Here is a 19,769-nt window from a genome sequence, read left to right as displayed (position 1 = left end):
GGCTGCCTTAAAAAAATGAAGTTTCATCATTTTTTAAGTCCTCAACAATCCACAGAGACCTTGGACTGTGGCCCTCCAACACCCAACATTCTCAATCCTCACCCCTGCTTACTATCTACTTATCAATATCAACTCATTAAAGCTTGCTTATAATAATATCATACAGTGAAAAGTGAAAAAAATAAACCACCAAACAAGCTACCCAACTATCTAACAAATGAACGTGCTTATAACTAAATACCGATATAACTAGCTATGTAATACTATCTTTAACTATTAATAATGTATTAATTTAAAAAGTACTAACATAACCTAAACACTAACATTTTAACAAACAATAATCATAACCTTTTTACTTTGTATATTGTTTCATTTAATGAAATAAATATTTTAAATGTACTATGAGGAAGGTTCAAGGCTATTAAGAGGGGTTACGAACCCCCCTACGGATTATGTTCCGAGAAAAAAACTTCCTTCTTATCGCCCCAAAATTTATTAAGACAAAAGCGAATTATTGAATAACTAGCGGATGGTCCCCTTTTATCTGGGAGCTCTTTATTCAAAGGGGGAGATAATGCATAAAAAATAGCCTAAAACCACCTAAATACTAAATTTTAAAAATTTAATAGCCTAAACCCATATTTGGAAATGTGTAAAGCTTCCATAAATGGAGAACTCAAATTGTGTAGTAGTTATCGAAATCTTTACCTACAGACAAAAAAAATTATGTTATAGGAAGAAAATAATCATTCTACTGTACTATAATACAATTTATTAAGATAAAGTTCACAGTAATTAATATTAATAATAAAAAGACTAGAAATAATATCTTTACAATTCTTAATTAATTATTAATTATAATATTTTGTTTTAAACACCATATCTATACCTATTTAAGAGAAAGAATAAGTAAAAAGTTTAATTGAAGGATTTTATTTAACTTCTTTATGGTTAGAAGATGTTTTAAATTAAATCTTAAATTTTGGATTAATTGGTTAAATCATTTATTCCTTAACAAACTACTCAGATTTTATCTTATTCGTTGGTTTAAAAACTTTTATTGAATTTTAATAGTAGTGGCCAAACATTTCAACCAATAGTTTTAATCTACAGAATGGATTAAATGGTTCATCATCATTGGAGATGTATTGCATATTAATGTATCATCCATTGTCTTATCCTGTAAGATCCTTGGTTTAAAAAAAACATACTTATTTTGTTTATTATCTCTGGGAAAATATAAATACTAAAGAAAACCTGAAATGCAATTTTCATTTTTTTTGCGCAAAACCCTAAATTCAACAAGGTGGCTAAATATTTGTTAATCACTTATATAGGCTTACAGTAAATAAATAAGTGCACATTTTTTAGTGTGTGTGATTGCATTTTTTGTGTAGATTCCCTCAAAGTGCCTTGCGAGCATGGAACCCCTCCTCTTATATGAAATAAAAAAAAATATGAGGAAGGGGGGGGGGGTAGTGGGTAGTTTTTGAGTGTTGTTATTTTACCTTAGGTTACTTTATATTGTTTACAAGGTAGCCTTTAAGTTAGGCCCCAGAGGTTTAAGGCTCCCGCTTTGTTTAGATATAAAGAAAAAAAAGCACCCCCTTATTTTCATTTTCAAGGGCTGAGGGTTCTGTATTCGTTAAGCAGTTGGTGGTAAAGCACCAAATCTTTTGAAAAATAAGAATGGAGAATTATAATAACATCTAAAGAAAAACTATTTTTAAATAATCGTTATTGTTATTACAAATAAATTAATTTTGTTACTAAAATGCAACATTTGATATTTAATTTTATCATAAAAAAATCATTTTTAAATTTTATTCATTTTTAGAGTTTGCCACCCATATTTCTAGCCAAATCATTTTAAAAAGTCCTTGTTCTCTATACATTTCCACACCAGCATCGAAAAGAAATTGGCTTTACATAAAAAGACATTTGTTGACTTCTTTTGATAATTTATATAAAAATATGTGGTGCAAACCTTAAAAATAACCTTTTTAAAGGGCTATATTGTAAACAATTAACAAAAGGTTGTTTTGATAATTATGACCCTTAAAGGTAAAATATAAGACTTTGATATAAAAAAATTTGGCTAAAGAGATGTTTAAAAAATTAAGGAAGTATAAATATCAACAAGGACGTATTACTCCGTAACTATCAACAAATACTAAATAATAAAGAATTACTATTTGGTTGTTTGTGCTTCTACGGCATCTAAAAATGGTTGGAACAAATTCTTATTTTTATCCTCCTCTTTCAATTTTGTTAGCGGAGGGGAGCTTGTCGGGGACACCGGCGCACTTCCTGCGCTCAGGCTGGTCAAGGGAGCACGAGTTGTGTGCGGGAGCATGGGTGGAGAGGGCGGTGACGGCGGGGAGCGTTGAAGTGTCGGCGGAAGTGGGAGCTCCACGCTGTGCTTCATAAACTCGTGCAAGGAGGGGTGGGGGAAGCCCATGAAGTTGGGGTGGGGATGAGGGACGTGTGGGGGGTACAGGGGACGGTGGAGAGGGAGGTGGGGAAGCAATGGGGAGTACGGGAAAGGGGAGGAAGCTGCAGCCTAAAATAAAAAAATAACAATAAAATCTTTAAAAATCCGAATATAAAAGTAACAGAATAATTATCTGTCTGTTGATTAAGATCTAGCTAACCGCTAAAATGAAATAGTTCTCCTTTGAAGTAAGCTTCTTATAGGTTCAGGGAACGGAAGGGCACCTTCACCATCCAAAGAGAAGTTCTCCCCCTCTTTAAAAATAGGTGCTCCTAAGGGCCTCTAGGGGCGTCGCCGCTGGTAAAGAATAAAGGATGTAAAACACAAAAAATATCATAATTGGTTGAGTATTACCTGTAGCAAATAAGCAGAAAGAACAGGATCCCCGCAAGGCCAAATCATTTTCTGCCGTTTATCCTTCATTCGTCTGTTTTGGAACCAAACCTAAACAGTATTGCTTTCATACCTGTTACTCTCTACATAAATTCTTTATTTAAGATTTCTAGAGTGATTAGGTATAATACAAAGGAAAATAGTGGCTCACATGAAGAAGGCTAACCTACACGGTAGCTTCTTTCACACCTCACCCTTAGAGGTTAGTGTTCTTCACCCTTCAAATTTACGAGATATTGAGGGTAGCTTTCTTCATATTAAAACTTTTACGGTTGTCTTTCTTCACCGTGATCATCTAGAGAACCCAAGTGATTCATCCACTTGTAATGGGATGCAATACTCTAACGCCCACTGGTGGATATTAGGTTATATAACATCCAACCCTTTGATTGCAGGACCTTTGTCTGAGAAGTCCTAACTGTGCATGGTTATGAGCTGCGTCTTTTTATGGGCTAAGGCAGTTTCCCTACTCTAACTATTTATGTCGTGCACCTGACATCGTAGCAGTAGGAACCCCTTTTAACGTCTTAGTTATGCCGCGGGACAAGATTCGAACCTATCACCTCTCCGACGTCGTTCATGTGATCCAAAATATTTTCAGGTCTTAGAATTTTACCTTGATTGTATTTTCTGGAAGGTTAAGTTCATGTGCCAGCTCACATCTCTTTGGTCTAAATAATAAGAATATCAGTAAACTAAGGAATCTGAAGGGATAACACAATGGGTGCTAAATTGATGTACATCCCCAATAATGATACACAAAATTAACCCTTCTGTAGATTACAATTAGTGGTTGAACCGTTTCAACACTTTACTAGTCCCCAAAGTTAATATAAAACTTTTGGGACAAGTGTAATAAACAGCCCAATGTCCCCTCCATTCCTGCAGTAACCTACTCGTGAATTGGTAAATGGTAAATTGAAAGCAAAACAACATCCATAAGTAGCGAAGCAAAATCAATTATGGATGGACCAACAGACAAAGTGATTTAGAGCAGATATTTGAACTGTCTTTAAAGACTTCCATAAGATATACATTGGTCTTTTGTAGCTTGACCAACAGACCGACGGATCAACAAATTAAAAAGCGTAACAACTCTATAATTATTTCTAAGTCCGTACGTCATTATTAAGAATTATTTAATCAAGCCTTAAAATGTATGTCCATGTGATGCTTACTTGTTGTCCTTATGTTTTAAAAAAAATCATCTAATATTTTAAGAAGTCCCCATAATGTTAGGTAAAAGGTTAAACTGAATATTTTTAGTGCTGGTAGCTACTCTATAAATTGTGTGTGACTGTATAATCATATCATTGCATAATTAGAACTTTACACATTTAAAGTTAAGGTCTTTCTCTTTTTCAATTTGTGTGTTTATGTTTACGGTTCTGCGCAAAATGGTACAAAAAAATGACGTCATACTATAAAGTTATCCAATGAGAGGCCAGTATACATTGTAATTGACCAATGGTAAAATATATACTCGCCTCTCATTGGTTATTTTATCATATGACGTCAATTTTTTTGTACCATTTTGCGCAGCATCATGTTTACTTTAACTTTCGCCTTTTCCACTATTTTTTTTTATTAAAAATTGAAAAAAAACATCACCAAAAAGGGGTGCTTTAAATGGTTCTTTCTTACAAGCACTCGAATAAAGCTAGAAAGGGGGGGGGGGTAAGTATTATTTCATAGTTGGATGCCCTAACCCAAAATTATTAAATCTTCTCTGGACTTTAAGAGCATTGCTGTAAAGAAGAACCATATCGATTCTGTTGTAAGCGAGATCTTAATCTACTGACAGACAGGCATACAGAGGCATTCTGTTACTTTTCTATAAGGATATACTTATAAACACAACCGTCCTTGTCTAAAGTAAGTTTCTATAAAAACAAATCATTGACATTTTCTTTCCATTTATTTTTCACATTTAAGGCAATAAGCTAAGTGTTTGAATTACCAAAATATAGAAATTTCTTATAATAAAGTAACATGATGTCTGTGTGTCTATCTGTTTGTACCGAAGGATCTCTGTTTCCACTAAACCTATATGGTACTCCTTTACAGCTTCGCCTAGGTCCTTGGAAGGTTTTTTTTTTTTTTTTTGGGGGGGGGGGGGGAGGGTGCCAAACAATCCCAAGAGAAATTTATTTTTTTCCCAGGAGATTTCTCTTCGGAGGGTGAAGATACCCTCCCCTAGACTAATTATAAACCTTCAAGAGGTAAAAAAAATATGTCGCTTTAGACAGACAAACAATTTAGACAGACACACAATTAGACATCCGATTCTAAAAAAGTATAAAATGTACCTTGAAATATAATTTTCTTTAAGGAATTCTTTTTCAAGTTTAGCTATCTGTTCTCTTGTAAAGGCAGTCCTGTACCGGCGTATGGCGTCCAGAGCAGATTGATCTACAAAAACAAGGATGATACATTTATTAGTGAAGAAATAATTATTAAGGAAAAATCACATATAGTTCTGTACCGGTGTATGGCGTCCAGAGCAGATTGATCTAAAATACAAGGATAATTATGTACACAAATAGAGCAACACTAAGCTTTAGGTGTAAATTGTATATATTTCTGTACCGGTGTATGGCGTCCGTCCAGAGCAGATTGATCTACAAAACAAGGATAATTGTGTTCATAAATAGCGCAGCAATAAATTACATACATATTTCTGTACCGGTGTATGGCGTCCAGAGCAGATTGCAAAAACAAGGATGATTATGTTCATAAATAGTGCAGCAGAAATTATTATGTATAAATCACATATAGTTCTGTACCGGTTTATGGCGTCCAAGGCAGATTGGTCTACATATTTATGTACATAAATAGCGCAGCAATGATCTTTAGGTGTAAATTGTTTATAGTTCTGTACCGTCGTATGGCGTCTTGCGTGGATTGGTCTACAAAACAAGGATAAATATATCTAGGTATTAAAGCGCAACAATAATTGTGCAAAATTACATATAGTTTTGTAACTGCGTATGGCGGCAAGGGAGGATATTATTAGGAAGTGAGGGGACATTGGACTGTTAATTGCAATGGTACCCAAAGTAATATAAACACTTTCTATAATTCGTTCATATATCTATATACCAGAATATGACTTTGAGAAAAGCTTTGACATATAAAATAAACACGAAACAAACAAAAATCATGAAACTTTTGTTAAAGGAAACCTTTGTTACAAAGAGTCAAAAAAAGTTTCTTTTTTCTCATACAACCAACCCTTTGATTACACAATCTTTTAACAAATGAACAAAAATGATTTACCTTGAGGGGAAGGATATTGCCTGTCTTTGGTTTCTCTATTTGCCTAAACGAAAACTTTATGTTAGTCAGATTTTGATATGTTTTTATCCTTCTTACAAAAAAAAGTTTCAAATCTTTTTTATGCAGTTTTCACAATGAAAAAAAAATTTTATTCTGAGAATACCCAAAAAAATAATGTTTTATCTGAACAATCAATATATTTGAATGCTCATGCTTTTAGTTTTAACCGTTTTTAAATCATGGTTGAAAAATCACAGTAAATGAGTTATTTAATCAAACAAAACCTAGCATAAATGAACATTAAAATCCCAAGGTATTAAATGATCGAGCGATACAAATATCGCGTTTTTTTTTCAATGGAATGTAAATTGGAATAGGTTAAAAAATTAAATTTTAGATTTTTTGGTATTCATTGAAAAATAATTCTAAAGCTATTAGCTAAAAGAGTTTATTATAAAGTTTATCTATGATTCCAAATGGCGTGGTTATTCTCTAAATATATAATAAAAAATATTAAAAATCACATGAATTTCAATGCTTTTTAATTCACAAAAATTAGGATTGCTTTTTTTACCTGGTTTGCATGGTCTATAAGTTCTTGATGGTTGTAGTCAGCCGCTGTCCGCATATGCTCCGCGGTAGGAGTTCCCGCCCCACCAAGTCCACTCGCCGCTCGCTGTTGCTGCTCTTTTAACAATTGTTCCGACCTGTCCTTAAAAGCTTCAAGACCGCCGGGGTAAGGAAATTTATGCGCGTCCAAGGCGGATTTGTTTGTGGCGTTAAACGGTGATGTGCCGTTAAGGCCGCCTTTGGCGGCGTCTTCATGGCTGGTCGGCGGGAAACGGTGATTGTTCATTGCTGCCATGTGATGGGCGGAATCAACTAGGAACGAGAGGCGGGCGGCATCCGCCGTGCTCGTGAATGTAGGTGGGGAGTTGGGGGAGTGTTGACTGTTAATGCCAGCCGCAGGGCTACGTCTGTGAGGGTCCTCATGGGGTTTTCTGTCTGCATGCCTGTTAACGATTTATTATTAAGATATCAAATAAAAGTAACTTTGTATTATTTTGACAAAAATTGTTTTTAAGAATATTGAATTTTGAAGAAGTAGTTATTCATTTTCTAAAAGATATGATAAGCCTAAAAAGCCAAAAACTTGAAATAACTAAAAATCTAAACGTAACAATTAATTGGTTAAAACAGCTTTTCATTTAAATTTTTATAATAAACTTTCCTAAAGATAAAAGGTTTTTCGTCCTCACTTTCACTTGTCATTTTTAAAAGTTTTTTTTTCGCGCAACCTTTTTTTCAACTAATTTGTGTGCCTTTTTTTCACTTAAATCACCATGTTTTGAGATAACTAGAAAGGAATTGAGAAAATTTGTCCTTTTTTGTAGATAAATTCAATTTTTGTTTTTATATTTTTATATGGTTTTATATGATTATAATTACAGAAGTAATTATTAGGATCAGTGTGTTTTAGCTAATCTTAACAAACTAAACACTAACAGTACAGGGTATATATAAAAAGATTTGGGGGTAGAAAATGACCTTCCCTGTTAGTCTACGTATCTAGTAGTAATATAGTATGGTACTGAGTAGTGCTAAGGACTGCGTGTGTGGAGCCCCCGCGCTAAAACTTGACAATAATCGCCTCCAATAAAATCGTAAGCAGAACAATCATCCCTTCATTATATTCCGCTTCAATGGCTAGGGTTGCCAACTGTCAGAAATTTTTTCCTCAAAATTTCATCATATGGATTTGATTTGATTAAAGGTGCTTTACCTTAAAGCGCCTATCGAGTACCGATCCCCCCACACGTTATTTTAGATAAAATAAAATAAGGGACGAGTTAGTTTTCTCTCCTAAGCATAATCTCTGCGGAGAGCCCTAATCCTGTGGTGTCCTTATCCTGTGGGGATATCAATTTCCCAATAAACCTAACCTAAACTAAAAATAATAAACAACCAAAAAATATACCACTTACTAGAAAGTTTAAGATGATAAATATAGACATACTTACCTTATTTAAAGAGTAGCACTGATGACATTGTACCTAATCGGTCTAGGAATAAAAAATTGAAAAACAGAATGATTCTAAAATGTTTAAGATGTAGCTCAACATTATACGGCAACCCCTTTTTAAATCTCTCATAATTATCTTAACCTTCCCCAAAAGCAAAGCATTTTATTGGTGGAAAGTCTTCCTCAACCAACCAATCACAGCGCCGCATATAATTCTTCTCGGAAAAAAGTCCAGTCAGCAGAAGCTCCAAACTCCGATGTACAGTGGCGGCAAATTTAGACCAATAGGACGTGTGGCGCCAAATTTGACCAATGCGTGGCGTGCGCGAGAAAATAGCCTACTGATTAGAATAAATTGATATTATTTTGGCCGGGGTCCCTGAAGAATAATTTGCAATAAAGGACAGGGAAGCAGGGATAGGTCTAGAGACAATAAATTAATTTTCCCCGAAATGTATATGAACAATACAACAGTTTTAGTACCTGTGAAGGAAGAATTAAATAAAATTAAAAATAAACCTCCTACCAGCTAAAGCTTCCCTTACTACTAAAGGCAGAAAAAGTAAGGGAAAGTTGATTTGACATATATTGTCATATTCTTGTATCCCTGAATAAAAGGGGAGAGGATTTGCAGAAGAAAAGGGAGGGAAAAGATAAACTACCGAAATCTTAGAATAATGTTCTGTAGAATTTCATTATAAGTTTATATACAGTTTCAATGTAAATTTATATCCATGATTTCAATTGTAGCTGAGTATCCAAATAAAATTCCGTTGTGTTTTTTTATTGTGTTTCAATATCGAAGATATTGATATAGAAATAAGTTTGCTCAAGCGTAGATTAATATCCATAATTTTTTTCAAGTGTAGTTGAGTATCCAAAATTCAGCAGTTTTTTTTTCAATTTTAGTTCAATAAACCAGAGGCGGATTCTTAAAAAAATTTGCCCCACTAATCGCTTAGTGGGGCAAAACTGTTTTCGTGAAAAATCCTACAAAATCACATAAAAAATCTACAAAAATTAAATAAATTCTTATGTAAATAACCCTTCTGTGATTTTGTTTAATTTTTGTAGTTTTTTAATGTGATTTTGGTGGATTTTTCACAAAAACAATTTTGCCCCACTAAGCGATCAGTGGGGCAATTTTTTTTTAAAGAATCCACCTCAGAATATTATCATTCATATATCATACCAATTATAATGCTTAAGTGTTGATCAATATCCATGATTTTATCAAGTGCATTTCAGTATCCTTTACAGTAGAGTGTTTTTTTTTAAATTGTAGATCAAATCCAATCAATTCAAATTCAATCTACATTTTTATGAGCAGTACCAACCTTAACTATATGAATTAGAATTGTCCTACCATTCTCAAAGCCTTAATGATACTTCTTTTTAGTTTAGTACTGCATCTACTGTACAATTAGGCCAAGTTCCTTCATCTGGATATTTTTAGCTTGGAAATCCAAGACAAGGGACAAGACGATCAACGAGAACTTGATTTTGATAAAAAAATCCCCTTTTGTAGATTAGTATTATTGCTAGTTTTAACCAACCAATCAAGATTCCCGAACAGCCTCTAAAGTTTTTATGCCAACGAATAGAAATATGCATTATGCGTTTTTAAAACTTTGGGTACCAGTAAAATTGACAGTCCGATGCCTCCTCCCTCCCATCAGCAACCAACCAAGAGTTAAAAAATTTAAAAGAATTTTTGGGTTATTTTTGTCAAACTCAAAGAAATTTCTACATAACATTTTTCTAAGACGAAATAGATGGCCATACATCTTTATATATACATTAGATTAGATGTATATATAGATTGTATATATATTATAGTCTCAGATTGTGTGTATATTGGATTTTAATATTTAATCATGCCCCAATAACAACTTTAGACATAAGAATAAATCAGTATAATACAAGTTTAGTTTTTTTTATTAGCGTAGCTACTACTCTATGGCTATGTCAGTCTCTATACATGAAGCATTGGTAAAAATATGATTTATAAGGTAATTATTAAAGATAGACGCCTAATTTTTTGTGAAGATTTCTCTGACTAAGGAACATATTTTCTATGACTAACTCTGTTGTCGTCTATTATATTTCTACTTAAGAAATTTTATTTTTTATAATGCTGTTTGATATAGGCCTCTAAAATTTCTTGAGCAGATTCCACTGTATCTTACAAGTTTTCAGTCCACGAAACTGATTTATATTCGATGGATTAGAACAGGTTCTAAGCCAAACTGAAAAATCGTGTATCGTATTATGCCCATTTTTCTACGAATATTAAAATAAAAATCACAATATAGGACCTCGGGGATAACAAACAAAAATGGTTTTAATCTTATAAAGTTTCCGATCGGGTTCTTCTTAACAGGGTAGATTCTCATAGGTCCCGGGAAGGTTTATAACTTTTTGGGGGGAGGGTACCACCACCGTCAAAAAAATCGAAATTTTTTTACGCTTATCGATTATAAAAGAGAGTTCAACGAAACATAAACGTCAAACGCAACATAGACATAAATATAAAAAAAAACATTTAAAGTGCCACTTGAGGCCTCTAGGGGCATAGTCGCTAGTATGTAATATAATATTAGGATACGGGTATTGTGTGAGTTACTAAAGGTCTAAAGAATTGCTTTTTGTTGTTTTTACTATTTTCTAAACTTTTGATTTTTTAAATTTCTAGTTAATTTTGCCACGAACAGACAAAATTTCGGACTTGCATACCTATAGAGTGGTAAGTATGAATTAACAAGCATTTAGAAATCTATGTAATGTGTTTATAAAATTTAAAAAATAAGCAGTATATTTCTTTAAACAATCATGAACAATAAACAATTACAACTTTGCCTTGTTACAATAGAATGTCTTAACAAGGATGACAACATTTATAAAAGCGAAGCACTAAAACGGTAGGACAAACGGACATGAACACTTATATAGTGTCAGAACTTAATAATCAGAATATAAATGTATAAGAGTCGAAGCAAAATTGTAAGTAAATTTGTTGAAAAACTGCTTTATACAGGATAATGTTTATGGACATACTTACATATTTAGGACTTGATTATAGAGTTCCTTTGCTTATAACATTATGCTTTGTTGTCCCAGGAATCAATATATCAAAAATCAGATCAATCGGATGATTAGATCACATAAAAATTTTTGTTAAAAAAGTAAAAAAAATCAACATTTTTAAAATGGACGTACGGAAATTTTGGTAATGATTATAGAGTTGCTACGCTTTCTAAATCGTACCTTACTACTAAAGGAATCACCATGCAAAATTTGAAATCGATAGGACAATTCTAACATGTCTAAATTAACGAAAAAAGCTATCCGTTACGGACGGACGGACCGACGCTAATTATAGAAAAGCTTAGCTTTTAAAAAACAAGGATGACAACATTAAAGGGATATATCATGATAGGACAATGAATCTAAAATTAATTCTTTGGGTATTAAAATGCCATTTTTCTTATTTTGACTAATTTACAATGCTTTGGGTAGACGTACCCGTTATCTGGTTATTCTTCTAGTTCACTGAAAACGTAACAGGGATCTAAAGGGATAAGACAATGGCTGATAAATTGAATTACATCCCCAATGATAATGTACAAAATTACTTCTTTAGGATATAACAATTAGTGGTTAAAATGTTTGGACACTCAGCTTAATTAACCGAACAATTAATTAAAAGTTTGAAAAGTTGTTAAGCCAACAAATAAGAAATTGTTTATATAAATCGTGGGGATTTGTGTAATAAACAGTCATCTTACTCCCTCCCTGAGTAGGTAACCTCCTTGCATGGAAGATATGGACCCTGGAATAAAAACCATCCAACCTGAATTTAATTTGTCTTTTTTACAAAAATAAATTGGAGGAGAGGGAGGTTGTTGTTGGCCTTTTAGGGCTAGTTAATGTTATTATATAAAAGTAAAAGAATCTTTGCTTGTCTGTACCTAAGGATCTCACTAACCCCTTTAACATTTTTTCTTTTTCTTTTTAAAACTAAAATTTAAAGTGGTGGGCGGTTGACTCATTCCACCACCCCCCCTCCCACCATAAGAGCTCCTAGGGCCTCTAAGGAAATAGCCGCTAGTGTGATAAATATAAATATCTAGCTGCAATACTTGTATATAACATGGCTGCTAAAAGTGATGATAATCGTTACCAACCATTTTCTTCAATATTCAACATTGTAAAAATTCAACAACTTAAGAGGACAGTCTTAAACTGCATCTTAGTTTATAGGATATTCGTGTCTGGGTAAAATTTTTTACTCAATTTAGCTTGCTAATATGGACCACATTTATTGTTCAGTTCGTTCATCCAGTAGGAGGAGAGGGGATGGGGTAAATGGGGTGGATGCGGGGTATCATTATTTTAGCCAGATGCAAGCATCACTTTATAAGAGTATATGAAAATCTAAAGTACAAATAAAAAAATCTTACTGCTTTATGTATTAGCATGATACTAGTTTTTTTTATACCAGGGATGATAATACACAAAATTACCCCTTCTGTAGATTACAATTAGTGGTTGAAACAATGAACAAACAAATCAAACTCAATAAAAGTCCCTAAAGTAATAAACAGCCCAATTGTAAACTTGTATATGGCTAAAATAACAATCCACACATCCACAAATTTAACCCATTCCCCTCCCATCCTACTGGATGAAAGAAATCACCAATTAGTGATGTCCATGTTAGAAACTTAATTTGACAACAATTTATTCCCCTGTCATAATAATATCCACATATATTCTACATCCATTCAAGTTACTTTTACTTTATGAAAAAAGACCAAACAGTTTAAAATATGGGGGGTGTCCTTTGACTCAAGCCCCATAAGTGATGGCATCTTTAATCTTTATATTTGGATAAAAATAGCCCTAGGCGGCTTTAGGGATATATTCTCTGAAAAATAGATGATAGGTAGACAAAATGAATAAACAGTATAATGGCGTCCAAGCTCAATAATTCAAGATGTTTTTTTTGTATGGGGGTGGGGAATTAAAAACCAATTCTATATTTGTAGGACCTTTGTCAGGATGTCCTAACTGTGCATGGTATTGAGTTGCGCCTGTTTTGGGCTGTTTTGTCCGAGATTCCAACTGATCACCTCCCAAACGAATGGTTTCTTGGCTACCAAAATATCCAAAACCTGTTGTATCTGAAAGCATCGTGATCCAGGTATAGATGTCTTACTAAAACATATATCACAAAACTTTGACAGAGAAATATCTAATAAAGTTCAGGGATTTTAAGGGATAAGACAATAGACGATATATATTGTTGTCTAAAAATATCCATTCTGCATATTTATATTATTAACTAAAGAGTTTAATCAATCAATCAAGATCTAATCTAAGCACACATTTTTAGTCCAAAAGAATGAGAGAATATGTACATAAAACTTTGGGTACCATTATAACTTGGAGTATCTCTGTACCTAAATAAATAAAACCTGATAAATTTAGAAGAACTGTGTTGACAACTTCTAGCTAACGATGTTTTAAATAATGATGTAGTTGAAAAGTTTAACTGGGAAATGTGTCCCTGTTTTCTTGGATTAAATTAAAAGAATAGAGGGGGCACCATATATGTAACGCTAGTGTCCCTGTGCCGACTTTCAATTAACTATTTGTATATTAGCCAATAACGTCGGAAATATAAACACAGACAATTCGACAGAAAACAATTTAATGACAACTTGAACCAGATACTTGTCTTGGTTATACATCTATATTACTTATACATACATTTATTGTTTGTGTCCTAGGGCGGCTACAGTATCTAATATGGCTATACCATATTCATACTCAACCAAGAGACAGAGATACAACATCTGAATAGTTTAAAAATATTTCGACAAGATACTTCTTCTGCAATATATAACTACTAGCGGCTACGCCCCTAGAGGCCCCTAGGAGCACTTGAGGAGAGGAGAGTCGATTGTTATAACCGAATTTATTATTTTAGATTTTAAAAGAAAAAGTATAAAAAAAAATTTTTTGGGGGGGGTGAAATTTTTTTCTAGGGGCGATTTCTCTTGCAAGGGTGGTGGTACCCTACCCCAAAATAGTTATAAACCTTTCCAAGACCTATGAGAAGCTACCCTGTTAAGGAGAACCCGATCGGTTCAGTGGTTGGCGAGATCCTTCGGTACAAACACACAGACACACAAACACACAAACAGACAAACAGATAGACATCCTGTTACTTTAGTATAAAGATATTACCTGTACTTCTATGAGCAATGTCTGTCAGTCCAGCAGTTATCAAGATCTTAAGCTGCAAACAGATATCCTGTTACTTCTATATACGAATTTATTACCATGAAGCAATTGAAAATACTACAAAACTACTATTTTTAAATCGCAGAAATTTTTTTAAAAAGTTTTTTTGGTGATATATCCTAACCCCATGTTATGTATCAGTAGGGTAAATCATAAAGAATTTTGAAATACAGAGTCAAAGTGTTGATGCCCTTTAATGATCTCTTCAATATACTGATGGCTAGAGGTAAAAAAATGAAGCACGAAGAAATAAACCCCCAAATTTATTTTCAATTTTATTTTCAAAAAGAATGGGCGGGGATTGTTTTTATTTTGTTATACATTACTCATCATTACTGTATAATATACTAGCGGCTACGCCCCTAGAGGCCTCTAGTGGCACTTTAAATGTTGTTGTTTGTTAAAGTTAATTTTTTTTATGTACGATACCATCTTATTTGACGTTGAAGTCTCCTCTAAATTTGAAATTTTTTTGATTTTTTTGTCATTTCTCTTGGGAGGGTGGTGGTACCCTCCCCCAAAATAGTTATAAACCTTCCCGGGACTTATGAGAAGCTACCCTGTTAAGGAGAACCCGATCGGTTCAGCGGTTAGCGAGATCCTTCGGTACAGACACACAGACAGACACACAGACATCCTGTTACTTTAGTATAAGGATTGTAAATAAGATTATTCGGCCTACATTTACATAACCTGTTTAATTTACCCTACTGTATACACAGCTAAGAGCTTTACAACCTTAGTTATGGCAAGTTTTATGCCTTTAAAAGGCCCTTTTATTCGTTTAATTTAAATGTTGAGAGAGAGATTAGTATAGACAGGGATCTTAAGGGATAAGACAATGGATGATAAGTTGATATAAATCCCTAATGATTACAAATAAAGTTACCCCCCCCCCTCTGCAGATTATAATTATTGTTTGATAAGTCTGAAACCAACCAATCAAATTATAATAACAGTTACCAAAGTTTTTAAAGCAAACTTATAAATTTGGGTACCCGTGTATTTTACAATTCAAAGTCTCCTCCCTCCCTGAATATGGCATAGAGAGATTATTATCTATCAATTAGATCGAATCATGTTATAAAACTTTAGAAGACAAAATCACATTCGGCCATAAAGGGGCATAATTTTCAATATTAGAGTAAAATACTAGAGGGTGAAAGGGTTAAATAACTTTTTCTCCCCATCGCAACCGCCTTGTGCAACCTTTCTGTTGGGTCATTGAAAATCAACCAATGGTGTCGCTTATATTAACACAGCCAAATTGCAGAAAACAATTTAGACGAAAGAGGTCTTTGAAAATGGAAGGGAGGTAGTTGTCTGTATATACATCTATACTATAGATCTGTTTTTTTCAATTTAAGAAAGCCCAGGCTAACAAAACTGGAATTAATTATTATGATTTCTATTTTAATATTCTTGGAAAATTATCTGCAATACGATGCTATACTTGATTTTTCAGTATTACTGGGAATAGGTTCTAATTCATTGGTTATTAATTGGTTTTAAAGCCATGCTAGATATACAATTATGTAAATAAATATTTCAGTTACTAATATTATTGATAAAAAAACAATAAACTGTTATACACTAAGACATAGGCAAATTTATGCAACTTTGTCTGGTTGAGCAGGGTTCTTAAGGAATAAGATAATTAACAATGAATTGGTGTACATGTACAACCTCAACTATCAATAAAATTACATTTTCTGTAGATAAAAAAATTACTGGAAAAGTAAGGACACTGGAGGTTAATGCAACTCTATCCAGATTCAGACCCTAACGTTTATACACCAGCGATTGACACAACCAGTATAATTTCATTGTTACCTCCCTCCCTGATCAGGATATTGTTATCCTTATACTAAAGTAACAGAATGTCTGTTTGTCTGTCTGTGTGTTTGTGTGTCTGTGTGCTAACCACCGAACCGATCGGGTACTTCTTAACAGGGTAGATTCTCATAGGTCCCGGGAAGGTTTATAACTATTTTGGGGAGGGTACCACCAGCCTCTCAAGAGAAATCACAAAAAATCGATTTTTTACGTTTCTCGATTATACAAAGAGACAATTATACAAGATTATACAATGAAACATAAACGTCAAACGCAACATAGACATATTTTAAATATTAAAAAAAAAACATTTAAAGTGCCACTAGAGGCCTCTAGGGGCGTAGCCGATAGTAATCAATAAATTAATTACTTGGATGTTGCACCAGATTTTTAAGTGATGCTCGCAGCTGGCTAAAATAAAGACAACCCCTTTACCCCATCCACTCCTACTGAATGAACCAACTGACCCATAAATGAGTTCCATATTAGCAAGCTAAGTTGACTACAATTTTTCCTCTATCTATATATCCACGTATTTCCTATACTATTATTTTAAAATTTTGTCCATTTTAAAATTCTGTATTCCATTGTGATCTAACTTGCCGAAACTTTATCCAATGTAATTTCATCCACTTTATATAAAATTACCAAAATTCTGAATAATAAAAATATAAGAATAAAAACAGGGATGGAGGGGACATTGGACTTTAAATTTTACTGGTCCCCAAAGTTTTAAAAATAATTTCTCTTAAACGTTGGCTTAGAAAGTTATTATATCTTTTTAAAATCATAATTGTATGGTTCAAATTAACAATGATTTTAAAGTAAATAATGAGTAATTTTGTTTATCATCATTAGGGATGTACAATCAATTTACAGTTCATTGTCTTATCACTTTAAATCCCTGAAAATAAATCAATTATGGCTAAAATAGATCATAGATAAAATCAAAGTACGCCTTCTTTATTTAGCCAATGTTCAAATAATCAAACATCACAGCGTATTACCTGTTGAGCACTGAAATCCCCAAGCTAAATAAAATTGAAATAAATATAAAAAAAGAGGGGGGGGGGGGGTTGAGTTATTTATTCGTAGTTTGTATATTACTTAAGGGTAGGTAATGGTTAGGTTATACTGGTACTGGGAAGCCCCGCAGGATTATGGCGCCAAAGTTATTGGCCCCGCAGGGTATGGCCTCCTCGCGGATGTTAGAAATTGGAAGAAACTACCAACACTACCGCTTTTATTCACGCGGTGGGAGTAACACACAACATGTGTGCTTCTCTGACCGCTGCACACATTATTTGTGTCAATATTATTTGTTATTTGTGTGATAACAAAATCTTCGTGGATTCCTGATAGGTGCTTTGAAGATAGTGTTGGTAATCGGACACAGATGATTTCTGCCACCAAAAGAAGAAACAGTTTTCTGACTGCCTGCTTTTTTTCCTGCTACATCATCTCAAGCTTTTATTCAAATCTTTAGATTTCCTTTGTTTCCTTTCTTGGAAACATTGTTTGGTAACTTAACCCCATGACGCTTAACTTAGACGCCCGCCAGATGACCTACCTCCCCCCCCCCCTCCTCCTCACCAACAGTCTCACCACCTCTCTCCCCTCCAAACTTCTGTCAACAACCCCTCCTCATAACTTCAACTAAACCTACGTGCCTACAACATCTATAAACCCGCTAGAAATCCTTTGTGTGCTTTTATTATCTATTTTAGTGTGTGTGAAAGGGAAAATATTTTTCCTTTATTCTTGTGCAGATTCCCCCATATTTTATGGGGTATTTTCACCCGCAAAAGCCTAGGGGCGGGTTCGCTTATTACAGTGATACTTTCAAATCCTGGCAAGAACTCTTGTAGTCTTTTTATTATAAGACTACCTTACAATTCTGACTTTTCCTCAATTTTGTAAGTCCCCAAAAGAGCCCAGTAAACTTAAACTGGGACCCTCCACCTCCATAATCTACTCCTGCCCAAAATGCTTGCTATCAAACAAACCAACCAACTCTAACAAACTAAACTCAAACACCAAACCAATTTAAACATTATCAATAAAATTGTGTATTTAGTTTATTATGCTAGTTATTAATATTTTATATGTATAACAGCTAACCCTTAACCTACTAACACATATCTAATTTATTAATTTTTTAGTTCGTATTTTACTTATTTTATCATGTATGATTTTTTTTCTGTAAGAATAAATCATTTCAACAACAACAATTCAATGTATTTCAAAATAAGGGATGCGAGGGGTCAACAATCAATTTGAGAGAAAGCAGAAATTTGACAATTGAAATGATGTTGACATTGGTCTTAAATTTGTTATTATTTTTTAAACAGCTAACAAAATTCCTTCTGGAAAATAAGACAATGAAAAAAAAATCAAGTATATCCCCAATTTTGACAAACAAGATTACCCCTTACGAAGATAAAAATTATAGGGTTTTAACTACTTGTTTGAACCAACCAATGATGATTTGATAAAAGTATCCAGTTTTTTTAGGTTTCAACTCCCTATTAGAGTTCTGGACTGATGGATAGATACACATTATATATCATGGAGAAATAGTATACTAAACAAGGATTACAACATCCATAAGTAGCGAAGCACAAAAATTATGGATGGATATCCTGAAAAAATGAACTATGTTGCAGTTTCTTTAAAAAACATTAGACTAAAATATCACGAAACCTAGTAAGATTTATAACTTGAAAATCTAAGAATCGATCTAGCACCTCAACCAATAAGCAAATCTTAATGAAACCTTGTGGGGATATGTAGATTAATAACTTAAATAATCATTATAAAAATCAGCCGTCTGTCTTGAATAGGAGTAAAGAAAATCATGAAAACTTAAAAATCTAGGAATCGAACTAGCACCCAAACCAATAAGCAAATCTTGCAGAATATGAAAAGTATTCAATCCCTGAAAATTTCAGCCGTCTATCTTGAATAGGAGTAGAGAAAATCATGAAGACTTAAAAATGTAGGATTCGATCTAGCACCTCAACCAATTGACGAATCTCAATGGAACTTAGTGAAAATATGATGAATGTTAACAAAATTAATCCCTGAAAATTTCAGCTCTCTATCTTTTATAGGAGCTGAGAATATTACGTTTCCCCCTTTCTGTCTCAGACAGATGGACAGACGGACGGATATTTCGAATTATAGAGTAGCTTCGCTACTAAAAAGCCATTAATAATAAAAAAGAAATACTTTCCTACCCAAAAAAGCACTAAGTTTAGCCCAAACCAAACGTGTAATAACGTATAACAAAAAGTTGTTAAAATAATAAATACTAAAAGCCAAACTCAACATATCTTTTTGCTCTTATCAAATATCTGTGCTCAAAGATTTTAAACAAGGATATCTTTCAACACAGAAGCGAAACTCTCATTGGTCAACCAACGTGTTTAT

At 33.4% G+C, this 19,769-nt stretch overlaps 1 protein-coding gene across 1 annotated transcript; it reads right to left on the bottom strand.

Moving 5' to 3' along the window:
- Window positions 1–1,080: 1,080 nt before the first annotated feature.
- eve (homeobox protein even-skipped) lies at window positions 1,081–13,385 on the bottom strand. The gene is made up of 7 exons (XM_080165516.1): window positions 13,264–13,385; window positions 6,741–7,179; window positions 6,167–6,209; window positions 5,197–5,299; window positions 3,504–3,558; window positions 2,849–2,938; window positions 1,081–2,563 (listed from the first exon to the last, which is right to left on the bottom strand). The coding sequence occupies exons 1-7, from the start codon at window positions 13,383–13,385 to the stop codon at window positions 2,192–2,194; spliced, it is 1,224 nt and encodes a 407-aa protein (XP_080021642.1). The 3' UTR covers window positions 1,081–2,191.
- Window positions 13,386–19,769: the final 6,384 nt, after the last annotated feature.

The sequence above is a fragment of the Acartia tonsa genome, chromosome 6, assembly GCF_053477335.1.
Source record: "Acartia tonsa isolate MP-2025a chromosome 6, ASM5347733v1, whole genome shotgun sequence".
Lineage (NCBI taxonomy): Eukaryota > Metazoa > Arthropoda > Copepoda > Calanoida > Acartiidae > Acartia > Acartia tonsa.
This window is presented reverse-complemented; position numbering and strand designations above follow the sequence as displayed.

What these genes read in the sequence shown, in the direction of transcription:
- eve (XM_080165516.1), bottom strand. Translation starts at nt 13,385, where the DNA reads ATGCTTTCAGATACAACAGGTTTTGGATATTTTGGTAGCCAAGAAACC. An exon ending in GCAACTCAATACCATGCACA is followed by an intron (nt 7,180 to 13,263) that starts GTTAGGACATCC and finishes AATCGTTAACAG; the next exon opens with GCATGCAGACAGAAAACCCC. An exon ending in TTTCTGCTTATTTGCTACAG is followed by an intron (nt 2,564 to 2,848) that starts GTAATACTCAAC and finishes TTTTTATTTTAG; the next exon opens with GCTGCAGCTTCCTCCCCTTT.